The following is a 25916-nucleotide window of genomic DNA, read 5'->3' on the forward strand; positions in this document are numbered from 1 at the left end:
TATGTGACCTGGACAAGGCATTTAGAAACCACTTTTAGAGGCAAGAGAAATTTACTTTCCAAATAAAAAAGTCTAATGCGTAAATCAAACTAAGAATCACCTGCCTTCTATCATCTCACGGTTGAACAATGGATAACCAGGTTGACCTTACTTACAGAATTTGTTCCCAAATGACATCAAATCTACTCTAAAAGGATAAAAACGTACCCTTGATTGAAAGTACACAAAAGTGTTCATGTTCTGACAGAAATGCCAAATAACAAGTACAAAACTGTTTGGAGCAATTAGCAGTACGTCTCAAAGAGGGATATAGGCTCTCGGCATCAATACCTAGAAGGCGACAGTACTGCGGCATGAAAATGATGGTGCATGTGGTAAGAAGTCCGTGAGGTTTCACTGGAGACAACAACATGCCATTGTTTGGCACTTGGCAGAAATTCAGTGATAATAAAATCGGCCAAGCCCAAAATAACTGGCTAAACTGACTTCCTTAGAAAGGATGGACCAATGAACTGGGAATATGAGGGTTTTGGATGACAGAGGGCTTCCCTGGTGGCGCAGTGGTTGAGGGTCCGCCTGCCGATGCAGGGCACATGGGTTCGAGCCCTGGTCTGGGAAGATCCCACATGCCGCGGAGCAACTGGGCCCATGAGCCACAACTACTGAGCCTGCGCGTCTGGAGCCTGTGCTCCGCAACAAGAGAGGCCGCGATAGTGAGAGGCCCGCGCACCGCGATGAAGAGTGGCCCCCGCTCGCCGCAACTGGAGAAAGCCCTCGCACAGAAACGAAGACCCAACACAGCCAAAAATAAATAAATAAATAAATAAATTTATTAAAAAAAAAAAAAAGAATAACAGAAAAATCATGAAGGAGTCATTATCAACAACTATCAATGGAGTCAGCCAAAAGAGAAAAAGAACATTATTTCACCTTAATTAAGAGAAAGTCAGTCTGACAGTGGAGCCTTCCTGAACAGAATTCAAGTCTGCCTGCTACCTCTGTGTTAACCTCACGCTGTTTTAGGTGTCTAGCGCTCTCCTAAGATCAGAAGCCCTCAATGAGGAAGGTCGATCGTAAGGAACAGCATTTGCACACAGGCTCTTTGCACAGCCAGTGGCCAGCCCTACAGCCCTCAGGGACGTGACACTGAGCTGAAAGCTTCCCTGGCCACTTTCCACCTGATGTAAGATGCAAACCAACCCCTTCCCTTGCTCTTCCTCTTCCCCCCCTTCCTTTCCTTCTCTCTTTCTCTTCCTTTCTCCACTTCTCTGCTTAAACTCTCTTCCTAGCCCTTTTTACCACCTGACACGCTATATATCTTACTTCTATATGAATTTATCATCTGTCTCTCTTCATAAGGAAACAAGCTCCACGAGAGCAGGGATTTTACTTTTGCCCACTTTGTTCACTGCTGTGTACAAGCTCCAAAATGCAGCACGTGATCAGTAAGAACTTGCTGAATGCATCAGGAAATGAACATGTGCGACCACCAGAAAACCCCAAATGTGGTCAAACATTTCCTTCACTTCACAATTTATGAAAAAATATTTTTTTTCTACAAAGATTATCCATTACAGCTTGTCTAAACCGACCAAAATTCTGAATTAGATAGTCCAAAAAAAAACAACCCATTAAAAAAGAAATCTTCTATAAGTAAAAACTTAATTGGGTTTTACGTGTTTCTATACCCCAAATGGAATGGGGATAAATAAATACATAAAAGTGTGGGTAGAAGGTAAGCATAATCCTAAAATAGACTGTATCAGAACCTAATGCCCCCAAATGAGTATTTTACAGCATAATTAGAAGACCCTGCCAGGTTACCTGAGCTACAGAAGCCTGGGGATTACCCAGTAAGTTTTTGAATGAACGCCTGGAAATCCATCTGAGCTGATGACAGAAGGAGGTGGCATAGGTGATCTCCTTGTAGACTGAAATATTCTTCTTTTTCTGACCCCCTGAGAGTTGCTCTAACTCAACTTTTGTTTCCTTGAAGAAGGAGGAGTTGGCATAAAACTCAGTTAATTTTCCTATGAGTGGAGTATCTGTCTTGGAAGGCTCTTCAGTCTCCTTGGCTTTGGAATAAAAGTGGATAAAGAAGGGAAACATTATTAACAAAATAACAGCTGATTTAGTCCATTTTTCTGTAACCGCTTTCTTAGATTCTTCCCTAGTACCTTAATTCTAAAGCTTGAGTATAAAAAATTATGAGATCTGTCACTGCTTTACAAAGTAGAAAAACAGAGTAAATTGGCCTACTTCCGTAAACTTATGGATACAGCAGACTCACTGATCTTTTCCTAGTTATAACATTTGGACCCTAAATCTTTTAAAATAGACTTCTCACCATATGGAGTTATAATTCCTAATAAAAAACCTGGTCTTTGCTTTTTACAATGTGCAAATGCATAAACTGCCAAGTTTCTTATTTCAAAACACTATACAGTTGGCCCTCTGTATCCACAGACGTTGAACCCAGGGGATAGGGAGGGCCTACTCTAAGGGACTTGAGCACCCTTGGATTCTGTTATCTGTTGGGGGGAGGGGGGGAGTTCTGAAACCAATCCCCCATGGATACCAAGGGGCCACTATGTAAACAATGGGCACTTTTTAAAAAATGGGAACTCCCCTTAGAACTGACACCATCCTATAAATGCTCATTTACAGATTAAATCAAAAACAGTACTCTCACAGACAACAAAATCTGTGTTGACTGATGCTATGAGATTGAATGTTTGTGTGCCCCCAAACTTCATATGCTGAAACCCAATCCCCAATGTGATGGTATCTGAAGGCAAGGCCTTTGCGGGATGATTAGGTCATGAGGGTGGACCCCTCAGGAGTGGGATTAGTACCCTTATGAAAGAGGCCCCAGAGGGCTCCCTCCCCACTCCCACCACATGAGGAGGCAATAATATGGTCGCTCATCTATGAACCAGGAAGCAGGTCCTCAGCAGACACTGAATCTGCTGGCACCTTGATCTTGGACTTCCAGCCTCCAGAACTGTGAGAAATAAATGTTTATTGTTTAAACCACCCAGTCTATGGTATTTTTGTTACAGCAGCCAAACAAACTGGGACAACCAGTATCAGAGGACAGGATTGATGTAAATTCACACAGCCATGTTTTAGTGAGCTATCACGTTGCTAAGCTTCAGCCAACTCAATTAGGCAATAATCTGTGACTCTCAACAGATTTGCTTACCTTCACCGTCTGTGTCTTCTCTGTTTAACACCACAGCACAGGAGTCTCCATTAATGACGTCCAGGAAGAAGTCTGCAGGGTTATTATAGGGCTCACAGTGGTAACCTGCAAAAGAAGGTAACTCAGGTACACAAACTTGATAGTCTTGGGAAATAAAGACTCAGGGGGTGAGGGAGGCGTTGCTGGGAGAGACAGGATCTAACAATTTCTCCCTCACTTTTCTTCTCTCTTCTCCCCTCACTAATTTACCGCTTCCTTTTAATCGCACAGTATTTCAACAGCTTTCTGACTCTTCACAAAACAGCACACTCCAAACCAACCTTGGACTCTTAGCAAGTCTTCTGTTAGTGCTTGGTCCTTACCCATCATAATTCATAAGACCTGAAACAGCTATCAATATGCTCTGGTGCTTATCAGAACTTCTTCAGAAATCTAGATATAGGTCCAAGAAAAAAAAAATTAGTTGAAAAAAAAAAAGCTATAGAAGAACTAATGTTCCTTAAAGCCAGCTAAGGCATAGCAGGACTGTGTTTGAGAGAGGCCTGGGGTATGTTCTGCTCTCCAAGTTCACCTGGGGACTGCTAGAATACCAGTACCCACTTTAGCAATGATTGCTTTTGCCCCTATTAAATTCAGGTCCAAATGGTCCTCTGTTATGCTCCTGTAATTCCGATATAGAGAACAAATCACCAGAACAGCATTCTCAAGAGAATGTGGCTGGCACAGCATAGCTGAATGCTTACCCTGACTTCTTGTGGCACTGTAATAGGGAAGAACAAATCTGACTCCATATTGGATCTGTTTCTTTTACTTTAACCTTTGTATTCTATTGCTTCTGCTACAAGTTAAGAGTGTTGCCTAGAGCCTGAAATATTCAGGATAGCCCATTCTCAAGGGTCTGATCTTTAAAGGTGGAACACTTTTCCATTCATAGAGAGATAAAGAGTTGCAGAACAGAGAATAATGTTTGTCTTGTTGGAGGTTTACAGGAACACCATGACCAGACCTAGGTGGACAGTCGCAAGAACAAAGGATTCCGACACTAAGAAGTTTTCAACAACCAGCCACACCCCCTTCCCTTTCAGAATAAAAGAAGCCTGAATTCTGACTCGGGGAAGATGGTTCTTTGGGACACGAGGCCACCATCTTCTCGGTCTGCTGGCTTTCTGAATAAAGTCTCTATTCCTTGTCCCAGCAACTCATCTCCTGATACACTGGCCTGTCGTGCAGCAAGCAGCATGAGCTCAGACTCAGAAGCAACATGATTATCTGAACTCAGCTTGGCCTGTAGTCTGATCCTTAAGTTCATCCCCCCTTAACTCCCTAGACCCATGCAAGGCTTCTTAATTTTAAATGACAGAGACTAAACAAAAAAACATTTTAAAATGTGGTTAGCAAATATTTAAAACTATATTTGAGTTCGTGAAGCATCATCTATAATCATATCCAAGGATCTCTAAAATGAAGCAGATTGCGTAAGTCATAAAAAAAATTACGTATTTCTATTTAAATAGAACCAGGAAATCCAGAGCCATCAGAATGTTGGCCCATTGATGTCAGACTTTCGACTAGCCGTTATATTGACAGGTAATTCACACCCATGCTGAATCCGCAATCTAACGTTACTAGAAAATTAAGTAGCATCTCCACGAACCCCCAACCAAGGTAGATCAACATCCCATGTAAGGGAAAAACATGATAAAGCCTAATCTGTATCATGGTCAAGAAGACAAATAATTTAGGGACATTAGGCCTTTCCAAAAAAATTCAACTGACAGATAACTGGCTATGAGGCCAATATATTTATTGAACTGTTAGGGAAAGGTCAGCAGAACTGAGAAGGAGAACAGATACAGACCCAGTAGAAATACACACACACTCACACTCACACACACACTCAAACAGGATAGAAAAAGATACCTAAATAACAAGCTGGCACTGCAAAGTGAAGAACTAGCACTAAACTAACTGAAGATGTTTCGGAGTAGTGGAAACCATGGTATATCTACTCAAACAGCTCTCCAGGTGACCCCTTTGTTCTCCTTTAGGATACTATTAATGAAGGATCTTACTTCATAGAGAAGTTAACCATACCAGTGGATGCAAAGTAACCCAAGGCCTCCTGAGCAGGCCCGTGGAACAATAATCTTCCTGAGGCCAACAAGGTAAGGCTATCAAACAACTTGAAGATGGAATAACGAGGCTGATGAATGGAGAAGATGATTGTCCGTCCTTGTTTAGACATCCTGAATTAAAAGTGAGGAGATAACGAGTCATTAAACATCTGAAACTTGCATTTCTTGGCAACATAGTTTATTATTCCTGCCTTTAGATCATTTGTTCCTCTTTCAACTTGATTTTCTCTCACTAAATTCTCATATTATCTGTCTGATAGGTAGAGAACCTAAATTCAGTGCTTTCATGAAACACTAAGGTTTCTAAAATGTGTTCCATGGGTAGTCTAGAATCAATCAGAATATTAATTAAAAATACAGATCCCTGGACAGTCTACTCAGACCTGTTGGGTCTATGGAACCATATTTTTAACTAGCACCCAGGTAATTTGTAATTACACTCAAGTTTTAAAACTTATTATGAACTAAATATTAAAACAATGGTCATATGCCCCATCCTCATTGATCATTTAAGTCTTCTGGCTCTTTAGGAACTGGTTTTCATTCTTCTGCCCTAATAATACAATTAACATTACTGAGTACTGACTAGATCTTCGCTAAATACTTTATAGATGACCTCATCTAAATTTACACAATATTGTTATGAGGCAGTACCAATAACTATTATTACTGTTATATAACAGATAAGGCTTAGAGAATTAAGCAGTGGTTCAAAGTGTCACTGTTAGAAGGAGCAGGGCTGGGATTTGATCCCTGGTCTAATACCGTGGCCAAAAGACAGTAACTCCTATCTTTATACAGGAGTTACTACTTATGGGTAGAAGAAACAAAGGCCAAAATCACTGTTCAAAATCTGGTATTACTGAAAACACTTTATGAGAAGAATCACATCAATTCAAGCATTTCCTAAGCACTTACTATATGCTAGCCAAGAAAGTTTGTTCTGCCTCAAAGACGACAGGCCAACAGACCAATCATTTCAATACAAGCTGGAACAGAAGTAGCTGAGGGTGCCCTGTAAGCCAAATAGGAGACTAACCAGTCTGAAGATGACGTAAGTAGTGTATCAAAGGGGCCGACAGGAGTAAGCCAAGAAGAGAAAGGGCAGTCAGGATGGAGGAAGATGGCAAACAAAGCATGCGATAACAAGGCCTACTCCAGAAACTACAAGTAGTTCAGTGCCATGGCAGAGCTGAGGTGTATGTGTGGAGGCGGGGACTGAAAAGAAGACTGCATCAAAAAGCAGGCCCGTGAGAAACCCCGTCACTCAGAGGTGGAACGTTAGTCAGTAGACAGTAAGGAGCCAGTAAAGGACCGGCAGCAGGGAGGCGGACGGGTGTGAGAACTCTGTACTCCGAGCGTGGTCTGAGGACCACTGAGGCATCAGTATCAGTATCTTCTATTAGAAGTGGAGAGGCCTCCCCTGGTGGCGCGGTGGTTAAGAATCCGCCTGCCAATGCAGGGGACACGGGTTCAAGCCCTGGTCCGGGAAGATCCCACATGCTGCGGAGCAACTAAGCCCGTGTGCCACAACTACTGAGACTGCGCTCTAGAGCCCGCGAGCCACAACTACTGAGCCCACATGCCACAACTACTGAAGCCCACGTGCCTAGAGCCCGTGCTCTGCAACAAGAGAAGCCACCGCAATGAGAAGCCTGCTCACTGCAACAAAGAGTAGCCCCCACTCGCTGCAACTAGAGAAAGCCCGCACACAGCGACGAAGACCCAACAAAGCCAAAAACAAATAAATAAAATAAATAAATTAAAAAAAAAAAAAAAGAAGTGGAGAATCTTGGCCTCCACCTCAGAGCTCTAGACTCAGAATCTGCGTTTTTAACAAGACCCTAAGTGATTAGTGCACACAGTGGAGCTTGAGACAACTAGGTTAGCGCTCTCCAGTGTGAGGAAAGATGTTTGTGTGCTGACTAGTCCAAAACATAATGAAACATAACATAGTCCAGTATTCTATGTCAAGTCATCATTCTCTATGAACACTGTTGACATGGTTACAGATAATAAAAATATCATGGATGGATGCTCTAACTGATCCTGAATCCCAGACCTGTTACTGGGCTTTCTATCCTGTTCCATTGATCTATATTTCTGTTTTTGTGCCAGTACCATACTGTCTTGATTACTGTAGCTTTGCAGTACAGTCTGACTCAGGGAGCCTGATTCCTCCAGCTCCATTTTTCTTTCCCAAGACTGTTTTGGCTATTCGGGGTCTTTTGTGTTTCCATACAAATTGTGAAATTTTTTGTTCTGGTTCTGTGAAAAATGCCATTGGTAGTTTCATAGGGATTGCACTGAATCTGTAGATTGCTTTGGGTAGTAGAGTCATTTTCGCTGTGTTGATTCTTCCAATCAAAGCACATGGTATATCTCTCCATCTGTTTGTATCATCTTTAATTTCTTTCATCAGTGTCTTTTGGTTTCCTGCATACAGGTCTTTTGTCTCCTTAGGTAGGTTTATTCCTCGGTATTTTATTCTTTCTGTTGCAATGGTAAATGGGAGTGTTTCCTTAATTTCTCTTTCAGACTTTTCATCGTTAGTGTATAGGAATCCAAGAGATTTCTGTGTATCCTGCTATGCAGATTTTTGTATCCTGCTACTTTACCAAATTCATTGATTAGCTCTAGTAGTTTTCTGGTAGCATCTTTAGGATTTTCTATGTATAGTATCACATCATCTGCAAACAGTGACAGTTTTACGTCTTCTTTTCTGACTTGTATTCCTTTTATTTCTTTTTCTTCTCTGATTGCTGTGGCTAAAACTTCCATAACTATGTTGAATAACAGTGGTGAGAATGGGCATCCTTCACTTGTTCCTGATTTTAGAGGAAATGATTTCAGTTTTTCACCATTGAGAACGATGTTGGTTGTGGGTTTGTCACATATGGCCTTTATTATGTTATTAAGTTCTCCCTATGCCTACTTTCTGGAGAGTTTTTATCATAAGTGGGTGTTGAATTTAATCGAAAGCTTTTTCTACATCTATGGAGATTATCATATGGTTTTTCTCCTTCAGTTTGTTAATATGGAGTATCACATTGATTGATTTGTGTATACTGAAGAATCCTTGCATTCCTGCGATAAACCCCACTTGATCGTGGTGTATAATCCTTTTAATGTGCTGTTGGATTCTGTTTGCTAGCATTTTGTTGAGGATTTCTGCATCTACGATCATCAGTGATATTGGTGTGTAGTTTTCTTTTTTTGTGTGACATCTTTGTCTGGTTTTGCTATTAGGGTGATGGCAGCCTCGTAGAATGAGTTTGGGAGTGTTCCTCCCTCTGCTATTTTGGAAGAGTTTGAGAAGATAGGTGTCAGCTCTTCTATAAATGTTTGATAGAATTCGCCTGTGAAGCCATCTGGCCCTGGGCTTTTGTTTCTTGGAAGATTTTTAATCACAGTTTCAATGTCAGTGCTTGTGACTGGTCTGTTTATATTTTCTGTTTCTTCCTGGTTCAGTCTTGGAAGGTTGTGCTTTTCTAAGAATTTGTCCATTTCTTCCAGGTTGTCCATTTTATTGGCATAGAGTTGTTTGTAGTAATCTCTCATGATCCTTTGTATTTCTGCAGTTACTTCTTTTTCATTTCTAATTCTGTTGATTTGAGTCTTCTCCCGTTTTTTCTTGATGAGTATGGCTAATGGTTTATCAATTTTGTTTACCTTCTCAAAGAACCAGCTTTTAGTTTTACTGATCTTTGCTACCATTTCCTTCATTTCTTTTTCACTTATTTCTGATCTGATCTTTATGATTTCTTTCCTTCTGCTAACTTTGGGGTTTGTTTGCTCTTTCTCTAATTGCTTTAGATGTAAGGTTAGGTCATTTATTTGAGATTTTTCTTGTTTCTTGAGGTGGGATTGTATTGCTATAAACTTCCCTCTTAGAGCTGCTTTTGCTGCATCCCATAGGTTTTGGGTCGTCCTGTTTTCATTGTCATTTGTTTCTAGGTATTTTTTGATTTCCTCTTGATTTCTTCAGTGATCTCTTGGTTATTTAGTAGCGTACTGTTTAGCCTCCATGTGTTTGTATTTTTTACAGTTTTTTTCCTCTAATTGATATCTAGTCTCATAGCATTGTGGTCAGAAAAGATACTTGATACGATTTCAAATTTCTTAAATTTACCAAGGCTTGATTTGTGACCCAAGATATGATCTATCCTGGAGAATGCTCCATGAGCACTTGAGAAGTGTATTCTGCTGTTTCTGGATGGAATGTCCTACAAATATAAACTAAGTCCATCTTGTTTGTCATTTAAAGCTTGTGTTTCCTTATTTCTTTTCATTTTGGATGATCAGTCCATTGGTGAAAGTGGGGCGTTAAAGTCCCCTACTATGATTGTGTTACTGTCGGTTTCCCCATTTATGGCTGTTAGCATATGCCTAATGTATTGAGGTGTTCCTATGTTGGGTGCATAAATGTTTACAACTGTCATATCTTCATTTTGGATTGATCCCTTGATCATTATGTAGTGTCCTTCTTTGTCTCTTGCAATAGTCTTTATTTTAAAGTCTATTTTGTCTGATATGAGAATTGCTACTCCAGCTTTCTTTTGATTTCCATTTGCATGGAATATCTTTTTCCATCCCTTCACTTTCAGTCTGTATGTGTCCCTAGGTCTGAAGTGGGTCTCTTGTAGACAGCCTATATACGGGTCTTGTTTTTGTATCCATTCAGCCAGTCTATGTCTTTTGGTGGGAGCATTTAATCCACTTACATTTAAGGTAATTATCGATATGTATGTTCCTATTACCATTTTCTTAATTGTTTTGGGGTTGTTTTTGTAGGTCTTTTCCTTCTCTTGTGTTTCCTGCCTAGAGAAGTTCCTTTAGCATTTGTTGTAAAGCTGGTTTGGTGGTGCTGAATTCTCTTAGCTTTTGCTTGTCTGTAAAGGTTTTAATTTCTCTGTCGAATCTGAATGAGATCCTTGCTAGGTAAAGTAATCTTGGTTGTAAGTTTTTCCCTTTCATCATTTTAAATATGTCCTGCCACTCCCTTCTGGCTTGCAGAGTTTCTGCTGAAAGATCAGCTGTTAACCTTATGGGGATTCCCTTGTATGTTATTTGTTGCTTTTCCCTTGCTGCTTTCAATATTTTTTCTTGTATTTAATTTTGGATAGTTTGATTCGTATGTGTCTTGGCATGTTTCTCCTTGGATTTATCCTGTATGGGACTCTCTGTGCTTCCTGGACTTAATTGACTATTTCCTTTCCCATATTAGGGAAGTTTTCAACTATAATCTCTTCAAATATTTTGTCAGTCCCTTTCTTTTTCTCTTCTTCTTCTGGGGCCCTGATAATTCGAATGTTGGTGCGTTTAATTTTGTCCCAGAGGTCTCTGAGACTGTCCTCAATTCTTTTCATTCTTTTTTCTTTATTCTGCTCTGCGGTAGTTATTTCCACTATTTTATCTTCCAGGTCACTTATCCGTTCTTCTGCCTCAGTTATTCTGCTATTGATTCCTTCTAGAGAATTTTTAATTTCATTTATTGTGTTGTTCTTCATTGTTTGTTTGCTCTTTAGTTCTTCTACGTCCTTGTTAAACGTTTCTTGTATTTCCTCCATTCTATTTCCAAGATTTTGGATCATCTTTACTATCATTACTCTGAATTCTTTTTCAGGTAGACTGCCTATTTCCTCTTCATTTGTTCGGTCTGGTGGGTTTTTACCTTGCTCCTTCATCTGCTGCATATTTCTCTGTCTTCCCATTTTGCTTAACTTACTGTGTTTGGGGTCTCCTTTTCACAGGCTGCAGGTTAGTTCCCGTTGTTTTGGGTGTCTGCCCCCAGTGGCTAAGTTTGGGTCAGTGGGTTGTGTAGGCTTCCCGGTGGAGGGGACCGGTGCCTGTGCTCTGGTGGGTGGGGCTGGATCTTGTCTTTTTGGTGGGCAGGGCTGTGTCCAGTGGTGTGTTTTGGGGTATATGTGAACTTAGTATGATTTTAGCCAGCCTCTCTGCTAATGGATGGGGTTGTGTTCCTGTCTTGCTAGTTGTTTGGCACAGGGTGTCCAGCAGTGTAGCTTGCTGGCCGTTGGGTGGAGCCGGGTCTTAGCATTGAGATGGAGATCTCTGGGAGAGCTCTCGCCGATTGATATTACATGGAACCTGGAGGTCTCTGGTGGTCGAATGTCCTGAACTCAGCTCTCCCACCTCAGAGGCTCAGGCCTGACACCAGGCCGGAGCACCAAGACCCTCTCAGCCACATGACTCAGAAGAAAAGGGAGAAAAAAAGAAAGAAAACAGGGGCTTCCCTGGTGGTGCAGTGGTTGAGAATCTGCCTGCCAATGCAGGGGACACGGGTTCGTGCCCTGGTCTGGGAGGATCCCACATGCCACGGAGCAACTGGGCCCGTGAGCCACAGCTACTGAGCCTGCGCGTCTGGAGCCTGTGCTCCGCAACCAGAGAGGCCGTGACAGTGAGAGGCCCGTGCACCGCGATGAAGAGTGGCCCCCGCTCGCCGCAACTGGAGAAAGCCCTCGCATAGAAACGAAGACCCAACACAACCAAAAAATAATAATAATAATAATTAATAAAGTAAAATAAATAAATAAAAAAATTTAAAAAAAAAAAAAAAAAAAAAAAAAAGAAAGAAAACAGCATCATGTCTGTTGTATCTCTGCCAAGAATTCATGGCCTGAGTCTGGTCACGAGGAAACACCGGATGGACCCTATGAAATGTACTCTCGAATATGTGTGAGGACATAAGAGGCAAAGAGTAAAGAACTGTTCAGGATTAGAAAAGATTTTTAAAAAGGAGGGTTTCTGGAGAGAATCCTGAGCCAGAAATGGAAAAGAGACACTTCTGGGGCAGCTGGTGAGGTCTGACTGGAGCCCACGGACTGGATGGTGGCAGTGGCATCAGAGCTGACTCCGGGGCCGGAAGGTGTGCAAGGCAGTAATGGAGGAGCAGTGTCCTAGCTTTTTGGAGTTGCAGGCCAGAGTATCTAGGGGTGATGGCACATGATTTCAGAAAAAGGTCTATGGTGGGGGAGAGGGGGAGGGGACGGAGGGAGAGCAAATGCAGTTAAAAGGTAACAACAGTTGGGGAATCTAGGTAAGGGGAGATGGGATTTCTTTGTGCTACTGTTGTAACTGTTCCGTAACATTGAAAATTTTTAAAAATTAATTTTAAAAAAGGTGTCCAAAACTTTTGAAATTTCTCTTATAACCGTGATTCTCCTACCATCTTCTTTCTTCGTAAAAGACATTCTTGGGACTTCCCTGGTGGCGCAGTGGTTAAGAATCCACCTGCCAATGCAGGGGACACGGGTTTGAGCCCTGGTCTGGGACGATCCCACATGCCACAGATCAACTAAGCCCGTGCGCCACAACTACTGAGCCTGTGCTCTAGAGCCCACAAGCCACAACTACTGAGCCTGCATGCCCTAACTCCTGAAGCCCTCACGCCTAGAGCCTGCTCCTCCGCAATGAGAAGCCTGTTCACCGCAACGAAGGGTAGCCCCCGCTCGCAGCAACTACAGAAAGCTTTCAAGCAACAACAAAGACCCAAAGCAGCCAAAAATTTTTTTTTTTAATTTTATTTAAAAAAATTTTTTAATTAAAAAAATTTTTTTAAATTTTAATTTAAAAAATTTAAAAAAAAATTTTAATTTAAAAAAAATTTTTTTAAAAAGGAATTGATAGTCTTTACTCGATTCTTCCATTGTTCAGGCCCCAAATCTTAGAAGTCATTCTCTCAATAATCACACCCCACATCCAATTCTAAGCTAATACTGTTGATTCTATTGTCAAAACAGAGAGAACCCCCCGACTTCTCCCCGCCTTACCACTACCATCCTAGTCAAAGTCAGTGTATCTCAAACGAGCTAATGCAAACAGCCTCCTGACCGGACTCGCCACTCGCCCTTGCCCAATTATATAGCCTTTTCTCCAGATGGTTGCCAGTCCTCTGTTCTAAAACCCTCTGAAAGCTTCCCATGTCACCTAGAGACATTAAAAGCCATAGCTCTTATAGCGGCCTACAGTCTATATAATCTGCCACCCACTCAATTCCATCTCGTGTCCCGTTCTAACTGTTATGGACTGAACTGTGTGTCCCCAAAATCCATGTTGAAGTCCTAACCCCCAGCACTTCAGAATATAACTGTATTTGGAGATAGGGTCTTTAAGGAGGTAATTTTGGTTAAATAAGGTCATGTGGGTGCCACAATCTAATAAGGACCACTGTCCTTATAAGAAGAGGAGATTGGGACACAGACACACCACAGGAAGATACAGTAAGGACACAGAGAGAAGACAGCTACCTACAAGCCAAGGAGAGAGGGCTCAGAAGAAACAATCCTGCCGACTCCCTGATCTTGGACATATAGCCTCCAAAAATTTGAAAAACTGAACTTCTGTTTTAAACTAACCACCCAGTCTGCGGTACTACATTATGGCAGCTTGAGTAAAGTAATCAATAAGAGTCCCCACCCCTCCTGAGGTCAGTGGGTTCCAAACACATCAGGCACACTCTGCCGCAGGGCCACAGCTGTTCCCTTCCACTAGAACTCTCTTCTCCCATATATCCAGGTCTCGCTCCCTTGCTCCCAACTCAAACGTCACCTCGTTGAGGTCTTCCCTGACCATCCTATATGTCATATAGCACCTCTATCCCACCACAGCCATCTTTTGCTACTCTTAGCCTGCTTCATTTTTCATAAAACACTTACATTTGTTAATTGACTGTTTCCCTCCAACAAAGAAGGAAGAAATTTTTGTCTGTGGTGCTTACTGCTGAGTCCCTTGCACCAAGAATAATACCTGGTACATAGTAGGTCACCATACACTGGATGAATAAAAGAATAATGTTCCCCTAGCGTTTACCTCTTTAGAAGCAAAAGGACAGCATTTGCTGTGCTTGAATCTAAGCCAGTTGTGGGCTCATCCAGGAACAAGATGGATGGATCAGTAATAAGCTCCATTGCAATACTAGTCCTTTTTCTTTCTCCTCCAGACACACCACGGATAAACTGAGTTCCAACCTAAAACACAAATATTATTGTTATTAACAATAAAAACCACAGCCATTATCGTTTGTTGAGCTCCCAACATGTACGTGCCAACCCTACAAGAGGCACTTTATCTCATTATCCTCATTTATTCTGAACAGCAACTAAATGACTATGTGGGCAAAGAGGCAGGTTTCTCCTTAATTTGAAGAGTAAACTGAGGCTCAGGTCAGAGCTGGTAAGTGGCTAAGCCTGGTATGAAACCCATGCTTTTAACAGTTCTGTATGTTTCTCATCAAGCCATATATTTCATTTTAAGACAGTTAAGCCAGAACACTAAAAGATATGGCCCTGACGGAGTGAAGCCACATACCAAAAAGGGAGCAGAACATAGGAGTAGAAAAGCTGCTGAAAGCATCCATAATTTGTCAGTCTTTCTTACAGCCTCCTGACGCCCTCTTCCCCGCCCAAAGTCCTCAGTGCAGCTGGGCAGCTAGGAAAGCTCACTTTCTATCACACCCCATTAGCACCTCTTAAATCACCATAAGGTTTACCAAACTGAGCCCTCCTGTACCCTAACCTGCTGCAGAATTCCTGACTCATTCTTTCAGACAAATTCAGAAGGTAGACTGTTCTACAGGGCAACTGGTTGGGTCTTTCAACTAGTCAGTGTCACTGTGTGGTAGGGGACCAGAAAGGTTCTGGGGGAGAAAGGAGATAGGAAATAATAATTCTTATATTAAGAGTCTTCAAAGGGATAATAAGTAAGTGCTACTCAGGCCCTTGATTGGATCCCCTAACAATTGAGCTGTAACAGACATTCTGGAGAGGACATGGGGAAATGTGAATGAATATGGCTCCACAGAGCTGGTATTAACACACTGTTAATTCTGTTAGTTGATAATGGTATTGTGGTAATGTAGGTAAATATCTTTTTTTTTAAGACGCATAATCAGTATTCAAGAGCGAAATGTCATGATATTTACAACTTTCTTTAAAATACTTCAGAGAAAAGAAGCTGAAGTAATTATGGGAAAAGATTAACAACTGGGAAATCTAGGTAAATGTTATTAGTAATCGTGCCATTATATTAATTATTCTACAATCATATCATCACTATGTAACAGAGAAGAACAAACCTGACTCCATATTGAATCTATCCCTTTAGTTCTAACCTTTGTGCTCTGTTGCCTGTGCTTAGTCCTGCTGGCTCTGCACCTTTTAGGAAAGAATGTTGCCTAAAGCCTGAAATATACAGCATAGCCCATTGTCAGGGCTCTGACCTTTAAAGATGTAACACTCTTCCATTTACATAGAGATAAAAAGTTACACGACAGAGAATAACATTTGTCTTGTTGGAGGTTTATAGGAACATTGTGACCAGACCCACACGGACAGCTGCAAGAACAAAGGATTCCAACAGGAAGAAGTCTGCAACAGCCAACCAACCAACCAACTCCCTCCCCTTTTAGTATAAAAGCAGCCTGAATTCTAACTTGCGGAAGATGGTTCTTTGGGACACGAGTCCACCACCCTCTTGGTCTGCTGGCTTTCCAAATAAAGTCGCTATTCCTTGTCCCAGCAACTCATCTGTCAATTTACCGACCTGTCATGCAGCAAGCTGTTCAAGCTTGGACTCCGTAACAACTAAGTAATCAGACTATTCTCTCTACATTTGCTATGCTTAAAATTTCATAAAAAGTAAAAAAAATTAAATGAAGTATTTCAATTAATTAGATAAATACATTCTAAGTCAACAACTCCCTTCAGCTTATTTTCTCTGGAAATCCACACAGGGAACTTAGGGCAATAACTGCCTGTTGGTAGAGAACTTTTACCTAAGGGTAAAGAATGGTAAATACCTTATTGGAAAGAAAATCAAGTAATAAGCAGAGCTAACACAAAGGAAAACCCAGTCACCTACAAAAAGAATTTAGTGGAAACTGGTGGCATCTCAGAGTTATTTTTCCAAACAAAATACAGCAAAATATACTTTACATTAAATAATGTCAGAAAGTATCATATGAAACAGCAGCCAGCAGTATACCCCCATTCTTTGTTACCTCTACTTAAAGGATATCATGGGGGGACTAAACTAGAGCCATCACAATCTAAAAAGCTCATCTTCACTGAAAGCCTCAGGTGTTTTCCCAGCAAATCTTTCATACCTGGTCATCAACTGTAAAGTTCACTCGTTCATTTCATTTCTTCTTCCTGATCCTGCATAACCCACAAAGGGAGTTACTTTTCTCTCTTGCCCACAACTTTTATCTCAAAAATCTAAAAGAGCCCAGCACATAACAGTCTGTAAGTAAATACTGGCAGAAGAAAGGGGGAGGGGCAGTGAGGGAGGGAGGGAGGAAGGGAAGCCGAAAGTGCCAAAAGAAAGGCTCTAGAAAAACAACTTGGAGGCTACACAAATTAGAAATAAACCCTAATTTGACTGGATATAATTTTGGAAGCCAAACTGCAGCAAAGTGAAACATACAGAGCAGGAACCCTTGGATTTTCATCATGTACCAATTCCAGAAATATACCTCTCAGAGGCAATGGAACAAAGTCCCCTGGAGGAACAGAAGAAGGACAGCTAAAAGGGGAAAAGAAAACAGGAAGAAGGAAAGTTAGCGTGAAGACATGGAATGAGACATGACAAACACTCAGGGTGGGAGAAGACCAAGGGCTGTAATCACACAGAAAGGGCCACGTGTTCTTGGCAAAGAACACTTCCACATACTGGACACCACACTGCCGCACTGCATTTCCAGGAGTCAATCATTTTTAGTTTTTTTTACCTGGTTAACTTCCATCTTCATATTAAGTAACTAGTCACTTTACTCATGGTTACAGAAAGCAGCCACTCTTCACTATACATATTATAGAAAACTTCTGAACAAGCTATACTATCCACACAGGTGAGTCCGATTTGCTGGCTATGACACATTCTCCACATTACCTTGGAATCTGCCACTTTATCCAGACCTAACTCTTGAATGACCATGTTAATCCGTTCATTTTTTTCATGATTTGTCATAGTTGTTGGAAGCCGGAGAGCTGCCGAGAACTGTAAGTTTTCTCTCACTGTCAGAGTTCCCATCACGACATCATCCTGAAAGCAAAACGGCATTTTAACAAGACATAGCAGGTCCTTTCTAATACCCTCACTCTTTGGTGTATGTAACTTACCCACAAAAATAACATACCCAAGGAAAGTTCTAGCTAATAATGAATTATACAAATCATAATGAATTATACTTGCAATTATACAAATTACAACTAACTCCATATAACAGCTGCAAAGCCTGATGAAATAATTTTCATTCCCTACCTGTACGCCCAAAGAGAACACAGGTAATTGTGATTATTACTAGCAAACATTTCAACACTGCTTTATCCAAGGATTTGCCAAAATATTGTTCTAAACTAGGTGAAGGAGAGAGGTGAAGGTAAAGGAAAAAAGTAAAACAGTAATGTTTTTTAGAAATGATATGATAACGAGAATTGATATCTTTGCCCTTACAAGGATCATATTCCAGATTCTCCCTGCCTTTTCGTTTAATACTATCCTGAATTTTACGGGAGATCATGAAAAGCTGGTGTGAAGAGAAGTTGTTTCTATGAGTATGTCCTGTAGTCAATTGGAAGCACACTCAACTATTAGCCAAGGCACCTGCTAATATAGAAACAGAAGAAATCTAAAATGCAAATCCACAAACACTTACTTGCACCACGTAACCTGAGTTACATTTAAAATTGGCAGGTCGAGGTTGTCCGTTGATCAAAACATCTCCAGATAATCCATGTGGATCTTTCCTTGCAGCTAAGACATCTAACAACCTATAAAAAGACATGTTATTGTTATTTTTTTCCTCCAACTCAGGCTTTACCTCTCAGCTAATCTGAATCCAAATTCTGCTCAAGTTAGAAAATTAACTGACCAAGAAGTTATATGGTTCATCTAAACATATAGACATATTTTGAATGTCACCTTCCTTTTTTTCACTATATGCTACAATAAAGCCCAAAACCATGAAAGCAAAGCACTCCTGGCTGATCCAGCACAGGCTACCCAAACTGCCCTCCAGGCTGTCTGACCTTGGGCGTTCCAAGGCAGGTAATGTACTCCTTTGTCTAAGACACAAGCCTTCACTTACGCCTTTGGCTCCATCTCCCCACTTTCAATTTTATCCCCTTCCTTTTCCTCTCCATAGCTCAACTCACAGCTGACAGCTATATGCCAATCACCTTATCATGTCCTATTAGTAAAGCTGACCTAGTAAGACCTTCCTGGTCCTCAGGACAGAACCACAAACTAGCACAACTCCACATTATCCACAGCAACTAGAACCAGGCTAGACATGCAGAAAATGTTCAACAAATACCTGCTCACATAAAAGTGATCTTTAAAAGCACACTAAAACTGGAGGTGGGGAATAGGTGAAGGAGATTTAAGAGGTACAAACCTCCAGTTATAAAATAAATAAGCCATGGGGATGTAACATACAGCATAAGGAATAGGGTCAATGATATTGTAATAACTTTATATGGGGACAGATGGCTAGACTTATCATGGTGATCATTCATAACGAATGCAAATGTCAAATCACTATGTAGTACACCTGAAACTGACACAGTATTTTTGGCAACCATAATGCAATTTATTAAAAAACCACACGTTAAAACTACAAAGAAAAAGCTTACTTATACTGCTATACTCACGAAGATTTGCCTCCACCTGTGGGTCCCAGAATGGCATTGAGGCCAGGTTTCATGATCCCACTGTAAATACAGAAATATATCAAGTTATTGGACCACTTTACAACCAGTTCTATTAATTTAGGGTTTGCATTTAATACACTCAATGAAGGCTGATAAAATTATAGACAGGGGGAAAAAAACCCACAAATCAACTCTTAAAGGAAAAAGAAACCGAATTGTCGATTAACAAAAATCTAGCACACAAAGAATGTTAACTACAAGTCAGGACTTATAAGAAAAATGACTTGGGTCCCTCTAAATTCCCTTGCCTTATTCTCCACACTGGTTCCCTGATGTAACAAACTCTGGTGAAGCATCTCTGCTACACTTACTCCTCTTTCACAGTGTAAAGTGCATTAACAAGTTCTGAGTGATGCCTGATGATTACTGTCTTCACGTCACCTGACTTGCTACCTCGTTCTACACAATTAGTAAGTCAATGGACTTCTAGAATCACCAGTAGAAGTGTTCTCACTGCACAAATCTAGTCAGACAAAGAAACAATATATCTGAAACAGAAATTCAATGGCTGGAATAAAGCACCTCAGGGGGTTAAAAAGAAAATATCACCAATTCTTACCCCTCACAAAATTCTTAATCAAATTAGGAAAGTTAAAACATACACTCTCAAGATATATCGTCTTCTTCCTTGTAATGGACTGGAAAATTCTCCATTTAGAAGTGGTAGATGCCACTTTCTAAAGGAGACAAACTTTAAGGATATATAGACATGGTGTACACACAGCATGTTCCAAACAGACTAAGTAGATGTTTGAGGGTGGTGAAAATTCAGATAGAAAGCAGGAGGGTAGAAAAAATTAAGGCAGTATTGACTGTGTTGAGTCTCAAGAAGAAAGCAAATACTTATCCTAACGGCAGCCAGTAGAATGACTAAGGAGGATGGAGTGGAGAAAGGAAAATTAAGGGCAAGGCCTCCGCAGTTATGTAGGCATGATGAAATAGAGGCCTGAAAAGCCCTTTCAAAACCCTGGTGACTAAGTCCAATCTCTCTTTGGAACTGGTAGGTAAGTCAAAATTTATTCCACAGAGAAAATGGTACCTATTCCAAGTGGATGGTCCAAAGCCAAAGGCTATTCCATTCCCAGATCATGATTTTCACAGAAGCCAATTCTATGATTACACAATTGTTGTAAGTGATAAACTTTACAAGGTACCCTGGTGCTTCGATCCAGGAGGACCTCAGCACTTACTGACTATTGTGCTTGCACCGTCACAACTGTGAAATGGCTGGTGCTAGGGTGACACGTACCTTTCACTTTGCTCATTAGCTGAAACACTGAACAAAAATAAATGAATTAGGTAAACCAGGAACAAGGTGTAAAACAGAAAAATCTCTTATTCTTTCAGTGACTTTCCCCACAGATGTAAAAAGACATGCTAATGGCTGGGTGAACTTTCAAGATGCATCTATCAATAGCTCTTGATGTACCTTCTTTATCAATAGCTATCTAGTAACAGCTTCTAAAATCACGAGATACAAGCTTGTTAGTCACTAAAACTCTGTTGTCAGAAAACCTTTCCAGGTTTTAGAAGTGTCTCCTCAAATCGAGACCAAGCAATCCGAAATAACTAATCCCAAACTGAATGTAAACGTTCTAAGACAAAGAATTTTACAGGTCCCCGAGTTGGGCTTACTTTGGCACTAAGCCCTAGCATTACAGAAAACAACAGCAGTGTAGAATTGCAACTGCAACAGTTCCAGTTTGGAGCAGTGGCTAATTCTCCCTTCATTCATTAAACAGTTATCCAATGTCTACTATGTATAACAAGATGACTCGTCTAGGACATGGGACTGAGCTGAGAATAAAACAAAGTCCTAGCCCTTGTGGAATTTACATTAAAGTCCAGGGATCGGCAAACTACAGCTGGTCACCTGTCTCCTGTTTTCATAAACAAAGCGTCACTGGGACAGAGCTATCCTCCTTCATGTGCATATTGTCTACGGCTGCTTTCACGCTACGACGACAGGGATGGGCAGCTGCAACGCAGACGGATGGCCCACAAAGCTGAGGATATTCACCATCAGGCCCTTTACAGAAAAAGCAGTCCATGGTCTACAATCCCCTTGCTTCCCCACCCTACCCCCTGCCCTACTATCATCCCTCAAAACCGATTTCCCACCCTTATATACTGCTTTAGAGCATTTACAAGCAGCAAAGTCCCCCTCACTAGACTGTAAAACCCTGCCAACAAGAATTATGTCGTCTTGTGTGAAGCCTCAGCCCGAAAGTATGTAGCACAGTGGCCTACAAGGGAAGACCACTGAATACTGGATGCATGAAGTGAAACCTAGCTAAAGGAGTCACATCACATGTATTACTTTTTTAGTGGATAACGGTTAATCCTTTGGTCTCGGTTTATAAAAGAGCATTCAATGCCATTCCCAATGCTTGGAGCATGGCCTGTCCCTACCCTACCCTACTGTGCCCTACACACACATACACACACACTCGTGCACACACACACTCACACACACTCGTGCACACACACTCATGCACACACACACACACTCACACACACTCGTGCACACACACTCATGCACACACACTCACACTCACACACACTCGTGCACACACACAATCTTCACCTTCTCTCTCCCCACACCCCTGAACCTCTGATTTAGGGTTAGGGACGTCCCCTGTGTCTCCTAACCCTTCTATCACAGTACAATGACACAGTGAGGTGCTCTAGCTGTCTGAATCCCCCATTAGACTAGAAGGTTTCTCAGGACAGAGGACACATCTGTGTCACTAGCATCTTGCACAAGGTCAAGCACCCCATAGACACTGGACATTTGTTGAATAAGTGAGTCATTTCCATAAATGACAATTACTTATAGGAAAACCAAAAGAACTGTTAGCAGTAAAAACAAATGTTAAGAAGTAGGAAAAGCGTATGGAAAATAGGTACAGTCTGACTAGAAAGAAAACTTAGTTACATTCCCTACTTGTTACTTTATGTTCAAATACGCCAATCATTGCTATTAGACTTCCGCTTCCCTTCTTAGTGCGAAGGTGGTGAAAGTGGGTAGAGGTGCACCAATGCCAGCACCCAAGAACACAGGCTGCAAAGGGAGGGAGGAGGAGGAGAGGAGACAGGTGGAAGGGCGGGGGGCTGCTTATACTGAGGAAGAAGAAGACTGACTGAGCAAACCAAGGAGGACATTAAAGACAGCGAGAACCAGGTTTTTCACTTTTTGAGAAGATGTGTGACAAACATGGAAATGTGGAAAGAACCTTGGAGTGTTAGATATAAACTGGAGGATGTGTTAATGAGAAGTCATGGGTTTTAATCTACATACACAGATACGGAAAGTTTTAGATACATGTATAAGCACCCGTGCACGTATACTGAAACATACATATAGTCCCTATAGGTCTGTCCACCGAGAAAGCCTAGAAGCTGTAAGATCCTAACAGCAATAAACAGTCCAGACACCCAGATCTTGGTTTGTAAATACCACCCTCCACAAAAAGGAACATCAGCTGATTCCAGGTCTGACGCAGGGTGAGTACACAGTGAGTCTGAAAATTCTTGCTGTGCCAACAAAATATTCAAAGAATGAGAGTGTATGTCAAAAGAATGAGTTAAAACACAAAACAAAATACAGAACCTACCTTGAAAGTCTCCCACTGACCAAATCAGGAACAACAGAAGGATCAAGATGAATAATGACAGGACTTCCCTGGTGGCGCAGTGGTTAAGAATCCGCCTGCCAATGCAGGGGACGTGGGTTCGAGCACTGGTCCGGGAAGATCCCACATGCCGCGGAGCAACTCAGCCCGTGTGCCACAACTACTGAGCCTGCGCTCTAGAGCCCGCGAGCTACAACTACTGAGCCCGTGTGCCTAGAGCCCGTGCTCTGCAACAAGAGAAGCCACCGCAGTGAGAAGCCCGCACACCACAATAAAGAGTAGCCCCCACGCAGCAATGAAGACCCAACACAGCCAAAAATTAATTAATTAATTAATTAAAAAAAAAAAAAAAAGAAGAAGACAAATGAGAGCACCCTTTTCCCCATCCCAGAAACTCTACTTAGTTGAAGCCAGCAGATGGGGGAAAAGATAAGAAACACTACTGCCTAAATAAGAAATGTGAGTAAGCAAGAAAAACTACCCCTGGTACCCTTTTAACTGTAAACTTTGAAAGGATTACAAGATTTGACTGAGTTTTTATGAACCTAGGAATGCATGTAAGGATGAACTCATCTGTTGCTGAAACGCACACCACTGAACCACAAAAACATTACGAAGCCTTCAGCAGATGACACTCTTACTGTATCAAGTTACTAATTTACTAGCTTTAAAACATAAGCAAGGTAAACGTACCCTCGAGCAGCATATATTTTAAGTTTATTCAACCTGCACATACTCAAATCGTTTGTTATCTTCCACTTATCAGCGTAAAATCTGAAGTGACCAGCATTTTTCTTGATTAGTATGCTCCACAAAAAAAACTTGTCAGCTTTTCAGAAAGGTCAGTTGACTCTAGTCTAGGCATGTAGCAAAAGATATAAGCTTTTCATCTACCACTCCTCTCCTTATTCTCATACTCAGGGTTTCTTTACACAAGAAAGCATCAAGGAAGCAGGCATGACAGTCTGTGTTACTGCATGGAGAAAATACTATCTAATTCTACACAGCACCTGGCTTCCAGCAACCCAGTCTCAGATCCCCACTGTTTCTTCCCCACCCACATCCAAAACTTCTCTCCCCCATTTGTCATTTCCCAGCCCTCTGGAAGCAGCTGGCTGTAACAGAACAGACCACAGTCCCATCTAATGCATCCAGAAGATACGAGAAATATCTGATTCCATATAGGTTTGTAGCCATACCTGGCCAAAGGGCTCTTATAAAACCACTCCTCCAGGCTTGGAAAGCCGAAAAAAGTTGCTTCCTTTGTCTAGGAATAATTATTTCCCCTATTAAACAAAAAAATTAACAGAACACATAGGCCACGCTACCTAAGCAAACCTAGATTCACTCCCTACTCCACACAGAGGTAGAATCCAGCTCAATTCTCTGGAAATCAGAAAAACATTAAAACCCTAAAGGCTATAATATATGAAAGAGAGATACCTGGGACCCAGTAGATTCTACCTGAATGCTCATTTCTCTCCCCACTCCACTGCCCACTCCACCACCATGTGATGAATTAGTTGCTGGATGAGGAGAATAAAAATCATAGTTTTATGTTGACTTGGATTCTAAAATATAAATAAGTGTCTTAATTTGGATCCTAAATTCTCTTATCACTTTGGACTTCAACAGCATAACTTAAGCTAAGTTATAGTTGTCTTATATTTACATATACCTAACATGTGATCCAACTGTTTCACTGCTAGTTTAGCCGAATGAAATGAAAGCATGTGTCCGTATATCTGTATAGACTTGTACACCTTTATCTGCAATAAGCAAAACCTGCAAAGTTCAATGCATGTCAATGAACCTATTTAAATAAAAGTTCATGCACATACTTGACATTCTTTAGTATTTCTTTCTCAACTGTTTTCCGACAAAGTAGAAAGCCACTCTTCACTTTTACTCGATAGCAGATGTTATGAAAACTTAACACAGCTCCTCCAGTAAACGTCTTCAGGTCATTGGAGGTTGTCTCCGGGATGCAATTGGTGTTTCTTTTTGACATTGGGACAGAAACTTGGTAACTATTGGAAGACATCTGGAGTGTTTCTGCCTTTCTGTAGAGGGAAAAGCAACAGTAAGCTGACAGTCCAGGTAAATGAGACCGTAAACAGTAGTTAAGAGTACACTTTAAACAATTCGGTTTTGGTACAAACTTCCAGTTATAAAATAAGTTAAGTCCTGAGGATATAATCTGCAGCATGGTGACTCTAGCTAATAATACCGTACTGTGTATTTGAAAGTTGCTAAGAGAACTTAAAAGTTCTCATCATAAGAAGAAAAAATTTGTGACTTTGGTGTGTGATGGATATTAAGTAGACGTACTGTGGTGATCATTTCACAGTATATACAAATTTTAAGTCATTATGTTGTATGCCTGAAACTAATATAATGTTATGTGTCAGTTATATCTCAATTTAAATTTTAAATAGACACCAAAAAAAATTTTAATGTAAAACGCCTCATTGGTCATTTTTATATTGATTACATGTTTAAGTAAAAATATTTTGCATATATTGGATTCAATGAAATATATTTTTAAAAATTTTAAACAAATCCATTGTAAACCTCAATGCAATAAATAGCTCCATTTCCAATAAATAGGTCACATCACAGCAATAAGAACAACCTTGAAACCTGTATTAGGGAGGCAAACACAACTCTGAATACATACACTCCAATTAGGTGTCAATTAAACATCTAATAAGTAAACAGGCAGAGTATGAAAATTTCTCAAGACTCATGAAGCAGGAAAAAGATGAACGGGAGTTAGATCTGACTTGAAAAGTATATTACGATACGACTCAAGATCAGGGACAGACCACATGATCACCAACACCCCATTTTTGTTTGAGTCTATGACACAGTTATTACAAAAAGGGGGTTGGCCAGGCAGTCAGGGATAAGAGAGATTAATTTGAATTTAAAGCTCCAGACTTGGGCAAGATGGGAAGAAAGATGCAGACCTACTAGAGAATGGACTTGAGGACACGGGGAGGGGGAAGGGTCAGCTGGGACAAAGTGAGAGAGTGGCATGGACATATATACGCTACCAAATGTAAAATAGATAGCTAGTGGGAAGCAGCCGCATAGCACAGGGAGATCAGCTCCGTGCTCTGTGACCACCTAGAGGGGTGGGATAGGGAGGGTGGGAGGGAGATGCAAGGGAGAGGGGATATGGGGATATATGTATATGTATAGCTGA

General features: G+C 41.0%; 1 protein-coding gene across 10 annotated transcripts in view; it reads right to left on the reverse strand.

Annotated features, from left to right (window-relative positions):
- The window catches only part of ABCG2 (ATP binding cassette subfamily G member 2 (Junior blood group)), a 157749-nt gene that overhangs the window by 16927 nt on the left and 114906 nt on the right, over positions 1-25916 (reverse strand). For all 10 annotated transcript variants that reach the window (XM_036853665.1, XM_036853664.1, XM_036853663.1 and 7 more), the window contains 8 exons: positions 24547-24768; positions 19011-19070; positions 18014-18128; positions 17248-17400; positions 14170-14327; positions 5300-5451; positions 3206-3310; positions 1825-2075 (listed from right to left, as the gene is read on the reverse strand). In XM_036853665.1, coding sequence (XP_036709560.1) covers positions 1825-2075; positions 3206-3310; positions 5300-5451; positions 14170-14327; positions 17248-17400; positions 18014-18128; positions 19011-19070; positions 24547-24768 — 1216 coding nt within the window. The remainder of the gene's footprint in view (positions 1-1824; positions 2076-3205; positions 3311-5299; positions 5452-14169; positions 14328-17247; positions 17401-18013; positions 18129-19010; positions 19071-24546; positions 24769-25916) is intronic.

The sequence above is a fragment of the Balaenoptera musculus genome, chromosome 5 (assembly GCF_009873245.2).
Source record: "Balaenoptera musculus isolate JJ_BM4_2016_0621 chromosome 5, mBalMus1.pri.v3, whole genome shotgun sequence".
NCBI lineage: Eukaryota > Metazoa > Chordata > Mammalia > Artiodactyla > Balaenopteridae > Balaenoptera > Balaenoptera musculus.